The following is a 10,015-nucleotide window of genomic DNA, read 5'->3' on the forward strand; positions in this document are numbered from 1 at the left end:
GCTGAAGCCTGTGTTGGTTTCCGAACACTAAACTTTACTCAACTCGTCCCAAAGCAGGACAAGAATGTAGAGTTAAAAATGAGTCTATTATAGTAACCTGGAACAACAAAGATACATTAGTAAAGACATTAGAATTGACATTGATTAATCAGTAAGCAGTGGTGAATATCATGCTCATTTAGACTCCAGTGGTGATCGAATTCTGTCAATCGGTCAGTTAGTCACAACATAGAAGTTACTGCAGTGGACAGCCGAAGACAGAAGTCTCATGAAACCAAAAGCACGGCAAGTTTAGAATACTTGTGATAACAGAAGAGAGTCTATAGAAGACATTCTCCAAGTATATTGGGTTGTAGGACACGCAGTAGATGCAAATGGAAGATTGAAAACGAAACGTATATTTTTTTCATAAAAAGTCTGTGTTCCATCTAAATAAATATATGCGTCCCATGTGGACTTAAATTGTTCGTACATTACAGTGGTAAAAATACCATCGAAGATAGGATTCAAGAAAATTTAAATTAATGAAATAAAGAGAGAAAAAATTCAAGGTAAATATAGAATCTCAGAACTTGGAGAAAGATAAAGAACGGATGCACCTGGGCTATTGGAAACGATTTTGAGCTATGTCATTCAAAGTTTCTAACCAGTGGTTACGATAATCATGTGAACCCTAACCAGATAGTCTGCATCTACTAACATGGCTAAGTTCAATTGTTAGTGACTTCATGAACCGAGGCCATGTTTTTTATCCCGTTCTTGGCTTTCTTCCAGCCCACTCCTACACAAGAAAGTATCTCCCATCGAGACAGGCGGTGTTTGAGCATACGTAACACATGTAAAGGCCACTGCCTTTGGTATCCGTCCAATTTTGAGATAAAATCTGTGGCTATTTGATATTTTATCGAATACTTAAACTCACAATTCACTTTTAAATAGTTAATAAAGTTGAGAAAATGATGGAGTTCTTTTTTTCATTAGAGGAACTTCTATTATTCTCCTTTAGACTAACTTTTGTATACAAAAATGGAAGCACAATTCTTTCACTAGCCTAGTAGCTGCAATTTTATTTTGTAAGGTAATTTCATTTTCTGTCAATACCAATTTTAACTGAGTAATTATGTACTGACTAATATGGTGAAATAAAACCACACTTATTCTACTAACCATTTGCTAAAAAGAAAAGTGGTTGAAAGTTAAGTGCTCTAATCAATCAGTTATTATCGGGTCATGGTTCGAAGTTAAGTACACTCGTATAACTACAATAAATAAGTGGGATTAAATTGGAGAGAGATTGTGTAACCAGGTGTTATTTGTTATCTGTATTATCTATAATAACCTTACTGTTTTGATAACAGATAATATACTCTGTAGCTACCGTTTATGTAACCAACATAATTTATTATTTTCTGCATATGGTTAGGCGCATTGTTTGTCGGAGTATTTACGACCTACTTTTAGATGAACGGATTTTTGGAAATGGATGCGTTATCCGAAAGTGACTTCAATTTATCCGAATCACTGAAATCTTACCCAACGTTTGCTTCTATGGGGTTAAAAGATAACCTTTTGAAGGGGATTTATGCCTACGGTTTGTTGCATTGTTCTATGTAATTCTTCTGTAGGGTTTGAAAAACCTTCCCTAATTCAACAGAAAACTATCAAACAAATAATTTTAGGAAGAGATTTAATTGCACAGTAAGTTCAGCACATTTACAATACATAGAACAGAAGTTACTTTTTTGAATTTCAGAGCTCAGAGTGGGACTGGGAAAACGGCAACATTTAGCATAGGAACTTTGCAAAACATTCTCCCCGAGATCTGTCAAATTCAAGTGCTAGTCTTGGCACCCACTCGCGAATTGGCTGTCCAAATACATCATGTAGGTTTCTGTCTGTATTTCATTAATTTTCGATATGATAAAACGAAATATGGTGATGAAAACGGAGCAAATATCGAAATTATCATCTGATTTTTAACATCTCAGTAAAAAGTACTATCCCCTTCGAAAAAAAAGCAAACAAAGATTTTCAGCTGAAATGTTAAACCATATACATAAGTGTATTTTGCCACTAATCTGGAAGTGTTAATAAACAATGGTTTTTTAATGAAAGTGTATGAATATATTAAAATTCTTTCTGTTTCAGTAGCTTATTTACGGAAATTCTCACTTGATAATCCAAGAATTGGTGGATATGGAGGATCCCCGCAGAGAAGTTGGAATACCCTGATTCCAAACCAGTGGTGAACATGAGCTCCAGGATCTCGAGGGAACAAATGGCGTATGAACCTATTGTTGGTTACCGGCTATCATGGGACCGCATCTCCTAACGTTGTTCCTTTCCCTTGCGGATCAGACCTTTAGGTCAACGGCTCGGGGAGTGGCCCCCTGAGAAAACCACCTACTTCGGTTTGGGGACCCGGACAGTATTCCAGCCCTCACACAAACCGAATGATTTGTGTGGCGCATATGTATTTGGTGCCTCCTTGTACCAATGTTTATGTGTGTAAATAAATAAACTTGGTAAATGAAATACATTAATGAGTCTGCCAAGCTTTTATATCAGAGTAAATGTCACACATGAAGTTTTAGGTTTATCGCATTTTCAGGTTAATAATCCGAGGTTTATCTTTTCAGTCAGCTGCTGCTTTATTCAATTGATAGTCAGTAAGCTATTGAGTACATATTTGAATAATCGAGTCTATCTTCAGCTAATAAGAATAGACCATATTACCATTATTGTAATTATGAAGTATTTATTATCTTATGTTTTTAGGTTATGTCATCATTGTCTGATTACTTGTCTATCAGATGTGTCGCCTGTTGTGGTGGGCGAAACAATACTATGCAAATGGCTCGCGAACTTGATAAGGGAGTGCATGTTGTCGTTGGTACTCCAGGTCGAGTGTTAGGTAAATTATTTGGTTTAGTGTTCTTGAAATTTACTTACGTTATAACTGAATTATTACTTTTAAAATTTCCCTTAAGTTTGCTTACATAACAAGATAAGTAGGGTGCTTAAAATAACAAATATTCATTTTCAAATAGTATATTATGTAACTTTACTGTTTCCTTAAACACAACTATAATCATCCTAGTATTTATGTTCATGCATTTTATTGTTCATCTTAAAAATAAAGTGAAACAACCGTCCAACACTACGTAGTTTCCAGTTGGTTTTTGCGATAGATGTTCGTTTTGATAAATTCTATCCAAAGTAAACTTGACAAACTATCAAAAGATTTCGCGTCTATTTATTTGTTTTTTCAAGCTACATTATCCTTCATCCTATCCATTGTTTTCACATGAAAAGCTTCGATCAGTCACTATGTAAATAGTCAATCAACCACGATAAGCAGAATTAATTCAGTTAGTATGCAAACCACAACCGTCTTATCTTCTTATTTGAAGTAACTCATCTAGTACAAGTTACACTGTCTATGTTTGGTTGAATGATACTACCCGGCTATTCAAAACTCGAGGTAAGAGGAATTGATGGATTCGAAACTACTACATACAGATTGCAAGCTAAGTGTCCAGTGACTCTTTCACTTACAGAGTATTTTGTATGCATATATATTCAAAGTATTATCAAGTAAATAAAACAACATAGAATCTGAAGTCTGTACAAAATTCAGATTGTTGTCAGGATTTAATTATTAATACTACATTAGAAGTTTGATTGTTCCTGCAATCATGAAAGTTACTACTTTCCTGTAAGAGATATATTGTTTATAAAAGTGGATCCTTAGTAAGTAAGCTAACCATTTTCACAGCTGTTAAACTTCTCACAGTAACAACCCCATTTTAATCCTTTTTTGAGATTAGTTATCATCTGGTAACGCTCATTACCCAATTCCGTTGATTTTTGCTTTTTAGAACTTCTTCGACAAGGTAACATACGTTTAAACAAACTACGTTCTTTGGTTTTGGATGAAGCTGATGAAATGTTAAATAGAGGATTACACGATCAGTTAGAGGAGATATATCGCCGCCTCCCATCTCACACTAATTTGAATAACAAAAAGTCTGTCAATTGTCAAATTGTTATCATCTCAGCTACAATGCTTAAAGAGCATTTAGAATTGTTTCAAAATCTCACATCTAATCCTGTTTGTGTTCTTGTACCAAGGTAAAATTTGTTATTATTATTGTATTTATGAGTTGTGATACTTTTGTATTATAATTTCTTATTTTAGTTCCTCAAAAAATCAACAAAGCAATCTTATTCCTACTTTTCTTGACATTTACTACCTTTGAAATAAATGGAAATTGTTCTTGCTTTCATATTTTTATAAATTTCACTAACTATATAAGCATTTAAGTTCTAATGAATATTAGAATCGTTGATTTAACATGAGATTAGAATAAAAAATAGGTTCTGTAGAATAGTATAAAAGTGAACAGATCCAAAACAGTAGTGATTGATTACATATTATTCTCTTTTTCACTTTTTTATCTTTCAAATAACGTAACTTTCCTGCGATATACTTTTATGATAAAACAAAACTATAGTCTTCTAAGTAGTTTATTTATTTATCTGAACACATAAATATTGGTACAAGGGGGCACAAAATACATATGCGCCACACACAAAAAATGTCATTTCATTTAATTGTGTGAGGGCTATGATACCCCTCGGGTGCTCAGACTGAAGCAGGTGGTTTCCTCAAGGAGCCACACCCGGAGTCTTTGACCTAAAGGCCTAATCCACAAGGCAGTAGAGCATCGTAAGGAGATGAAGTCCCATGGTAACCAGTGACCGACTATTGGTTCATACGCCATTTGTCCCTTCGGGGTACTGGAGCCCATGTGCACCATTGGTGTGGAACTAGGGTTTTTCAAATCCCCTATGTGGATCCTCCATATCCACCAACCCGGTTAAAGCTCCGGTCATTCGCTTAACGTTCTCTCAATCTCATAAACAACATCCCCGCTACGAGAAGGCAGTGGGTAGGACTTCCCTGGAAGTGGTTGTATGCACGTGGCCATGTGAGAGTGTTTCGAGAGAGAGAGATGACTCTCTCCACCCTCGACCGTGCCAGGGCATTTGGGGGCAATAAGCGTGAATGAAAACAGAGTAAATTTAGTTGCATAACATAGTATAGGTTGTGGTGTACTCGCTATTGGATTCCAGTTTATGTTTGAGACCCGGTAATGCTTCTCGGTTTTTTAGACTAAATTAAGTGCAAAAAGCTTTTGAATTTGAAGTTAATAGTCGAAATAAATATAGATATTTTCACAGTTGAAATCAGTCAATCTAAACTAGGACAACATTGGAAGCCTGGAAACGCTGAATGCTGTTCCATCCCAATGTGAGACAGCAGTGCGCATCTATGATCCCGCACGCAGGAATCGGACACAGGATCTTCTGTTTGTTAATGTCTAACTTCAATCAATCTATGATCTTACGATATCAACGAATTAGATGATTTAGTTTTAATATGATTAAAAGTCATACTACTTGACTGATCCAATTAATTAGCTGGGATTTATGTAGTTTATTCACTTACTTATGATACAACTGTGATAATAGCAATAACTGTTAGTTACAGTTTGATACCAGTATACCATAGCTCTTTTTTCTCGCAATCTAGACTACTATAAAAGGTAAATCTTGTAAGGAATACTTATTCGGTAGAGGTCAACGAGGATTAATTTACATTGAAGTTGATTTCATTGTACACAGAAATTGTCGCATAAAATTAATACAATTAAATGTCATGCTGAACAAAAGTCGAAGGAATAATAATCCTGTTGAAGCAATACATAATCTCACATTTGGTTCCTTCCAAAATATTGTACTTAAGGATTTCACACCCCAGGCAGTATCATTTGGTAAATTTTCACTATACTAACTGACCTTTCCAATACCTGTTAATTTCACTAATTTGTCTTAAATTGCATCTCTAGAGACGAACTTAGTCTTTCTGATCTTCAACAGTTCTATATCGATGTTGGCTCAGAGGAGTGGAAATTCGAAGCGTTAAATGATTTATTTTCCAGTGTTTGTGTTTCACAAACTGTTGTCTTTGTTAATACTCGACGAAAAGTTGAGTGGCTTGCAAGTCAGTTGAAACGAGAAGGCTTTACAGTGGCTGCTGCTCATGGTGATCTTGATCAAAGTCAACGAGAGTCAGTTATGAAACAATTTCGTTCTGGTGAATGGTAATTTTCTTGTTTTTCTTCGTAAATACTGTCATAATAGAAGATTTATGTAAAAAGAAGAAAGCCCTTTAACTTTTTAGCTTAGGCTCTCAAATCCCATTGAATTAACCAGGTGTTCAGTGATCAGTTAGTATAATCGCACAGTGGTTAAAGCTCATAAACCTGTATGCATTATTGTCAATACCAGCATTCTATTGATGTTAACAATTCTTGATTAACTTTCGCTACTCTTTCTTTGAAATATTTGCCTTTTTACAAAATGCATAAATGTATTTCACTTTTTTTATTTCCCGGAAGAAGTAGTAATAACTATCACTTTTCATTTCGTAAAATTAGATAATAAAGAATTCTCCAAAATTTCTGTAAATATTAAAGATTCCCATTGTGAAAATTAGAACAACACATGTAAGCGAACAATTGTTTTCAATTAGATCGTCATCAGGCTTTACTCTAATATACATGAGTATTAGAGTAAAGCCTGAAGACGATCTAATTGAAAACAATTGTTCGCTTACATGTGTTGTTCTAATTTCTGTAAATGTCAATCTCTCGTCATTATGTCAACGAGCTGATCATTCACATTAACGAAGTATATATTATCCACTATACTGTTATTGAAATATTAGTTTAAACTGAAAGTTGTTATTTTATAGTTTATATCACGACCTAATCTTAGTCAAACAACTATTGGAAATCAGGAAACATAGGACAGCTGTTTCGTCATAGTATGGAACTCCTCAATGGTGTACACCTAAGTATTTACTGGGGGGTCGAACCCACGGTTTTTAGGTATCTATGCGAGCACACATCTTCAAACCACTGAGTCGCTGGCTTCAAGACCTAAAACCCTTGAGTTCAATCTTCATCAGGGTCGTCAGGGCACATTTCTGAAGAGTCCCATGGTAGGATGAAATAATTGTCTAGTATTTCCTCGTTTCTTATGATGATTGAATTAAAGTCAGTTCGTGATGTAGATTGTGAAATTTAACAATCCTCACAAACCCCTTACACTGATGAAAGTTGTCATCAAAAAGCTTTAGTAGAAAAGTAACTGGGTTGTTTTTGTCGGAATTAGGTTCAAACTCCACTTTAACAGCTATCTTCGGCCTAAATGGTTGCTTTATCCCACTAGCTTCTACGTAAAGAAATTGTGGCACAAAGTTGTGTACATGATTCTGTACTTGGGAAATGAGGTACATTGATTAGTCTGTTTATACTAAAGTAAATACTATTTATGACGTCAAGAGTTTATCAGATTAACCAAGTTAATGGTCAAAGATGTATCCTTTCAGTCCGTTGTTCTTTTGTTCAGTTGATAGTCAGCATACTGTCGCGCTAGTTTCTTTTTGATTGTTATTGACACTACTTACAAATAATTTCCAATTTCTGTACATTACATAATGTTATCATTTCTTTTCTGCATTCCTTTTATATTTCAGTCGTATTTTAATCAGTAGTGATATGTGGGCTAGAGGTATTGATGTTCAAACAGTGGGATTAGTTGTGAATTTTGATTTGCCAATGAATACCAGTGAATACTTACATCGTATAGGCCGTTCTGGGCGTTTTGGACGTACTGGTCTAGCTGTGAGTTTTATTGCCAATGCTGAGGAGCGTAAACAGCTTTTAGAAATTTGCAATTATTATCAAATTGCTATTCCACCAGCACCAGCTCGTTTGGACAAAATGTTAGTCACTAATAATTCTGTACACAGTTCACCCAAAATAGCAAATTCACCATGTAAATCTGATACAAACAACGGTCAACCTGTACAACACCATCAACTTGCTAAGCATCTAAAACGTAAGAAAAAACAACGCAAGAGGAAAAAAAACTTGAACACTGCAAAATAAAATAAACTTTGTACATCTGTTTCTACAGATTAATGCATATGTTTTTTTTGTGTTTTGAAGACCAAAGGTTTTCTGTCTAATCTGTAATGGCTTTCATGAAGGTTGTCAATAACAGTCCAAATCCAGTCTTTCCTAGTAAAAATGACAGTAAACGGTATCTGTATATTTCAAACCACCAATAATTTCAGCCAAACGGACATACTGTTACCATTTTTGCAGGCGATAATTTTAATACCATCAACGTCGAGTCTGATTATTATGCCATATTCCTAAATATTTTATTGATATGTTTTAGCCCTGTACAAAAATTCAAAAGAATCTGTCTATCGATTATAAATGTTGTTGTGTTTAATTTACTCTAAATCATCCTTTTCCATTACCATTTTGTCATTACCTTCGCTAATGTGCTCGACGTCGACCAATCCTTAGCTAAGGTTTACAGTTTTGTGATATTGTTCAATGTCATGCTTAAGATCGGTGATCATCCAGTGATCGGTCAGCATCAATATTTCAGTCCTACAGGAGGTCATTCTCTGCCGGCACTTCTGAATATTGACATCCCAGACTGAAGCTTGGTGACGTAAACTCAAATCACATGATGAGTATCAGTTCCCTCATGGGTGCCTACTAAAACCTAATCTAGGTCCAGGTTTTCCTACTGACTTCGAACGAACATGTAACATCAGATACCTTAGTTACAGTATTTCAGTAATACTATCAAATATCATTTCCTGTGAAATTCTCATGACCCTAAATCATTGCGTCCTAGTATGTATCTCCTCGGCGGTGCGCATCTACGACTGTTACTGGAGATCGAACCCAGGACCTTCGGTCTCATATGTGAACGTTCAACCTCTGAACCATCGAACTGGGATCCAGTAGTGTATAAGTCTAACCTCAATCAATCCACGATATTGCGCGACCACGTTCCGTTGCCTTCGATGGGTAACTCATTTCTGACACAATTGAACTCCATTGGTCACGGCTTCTCACTAGAACTCTGGAAAGTTCCTCTCAAAGCTAGTCATCAGTGATCGTACGGGGGTGACAGTTGTGCAAGTTGTTAACTATTATTGAGATCATGAGCCGATCTAAGTTAGACAACTATTGAGAACCTCTCAATAATATCATGTAATAATTAAAGAGTCCTCTTACTTTAAATTTAATTATTGATATTATAGAGAAGGTCGTGAGGAATTGTTTAATTCATAGTTTTTGTATCACTGATTGATCTTTGTCTCACATCCAGTTATTTTATTGCTTATTTTAATCAATAAATTCAGTAGTAGTTGTTAAGAACGTGATTAACTGAATTGTTTATCCTCAAATCATTCACTTCTGTCGTAATAAAAAGAGCTACATTTAAATCGACATGAAATAATCTTGCGGTGATGCGTACACTAATTCTCATTATACATTGAAAATGGTAAAAAGCAATCATGATAACAAGATTAAAAGAATGTTAAATCCTCATGCGTTACTTTTACTAACAAAATGCATAGAAATACTGTTACTACTACCAATGCGGTGTGCGCTACATATACGGACAAATATAAGTTGTGTGTAACAGGAATTGAAAGTGAAATACTTATCAGTAAAAGATTGAAATAAAGAGAAGTGAAAGGAAAACAGAGAACGATCAGAATAACAACAGGATTGAAAGAATGATGGAGTATGTAAATGAAAACTCAAGGGAAATGTGCGAATGATGTTTTTAATGTATGATTTTCATATTTTACAAAGGCCGTGATTTTTGCATATAAAAGTGAGTCTGTCTACCTTACCTGAGCTTTCATTCACTACACTATTACTATTGGACACAAAATACATTCACCGTAAATGAAGTGAAAATGGTGATTATTTTAAAATGGAAGTGATGTTGCGGTGTCAAATATGATGTGAAGGCCAGAGCTCGAAATGATATCTAGTGAGAATCATACTCTTATATGCAGCGGTTGCTCAATAAATGAACGGAAAAATGCTTGATATCC

General features: G+C 35.0%; 1 protein-coding gene across 1 annotated transcript; it reads left to right on the forward strand.

Annotated features, from left to right (window-relative positions):
* Positions 1-1,461: 1,461 nt before the first annotated feature.
* On the forward strand, positions 1,462-8,381 carry Smp_031010 (putative dead box ATP-dependent RNA helicase; the record flags this gene model as incomplete). Its single annotated transcript, XM_018800039.1, has 7 exons — positions 1,462-1,591; positions 1,626-1,698; positions 1,754-1,883; positions 2,779-2,914; positions 3,882-4,134; positions 5,916-6,170; positions 7,610-8,381. 7 exons carry the CDS (start codon positions 1,462-1,464, stop codon positions 8,022-8,024), a joined length of 1,392 nt encoding a protein of 463 aa, XP_018653893.1. The 3' UTR covers positions 8,025-8,381.
* Positions 8,382-10,015: the final 1,634 nt, after the last annotated feature.

This window comes from Schistosoma mansoni, chromosome W (assembly GCF_000237925.1).
Source record: "Schistosoma mansoni strain Puerto Rico chromosome W, complete genome".
Taxonomy (NCBI): Eukaryota; Metazoa; Platyhelminthes; class Trematoda; order Strigeidida; family Schistosomatidae; genus Schistosoma; species Schistosoma mansoni.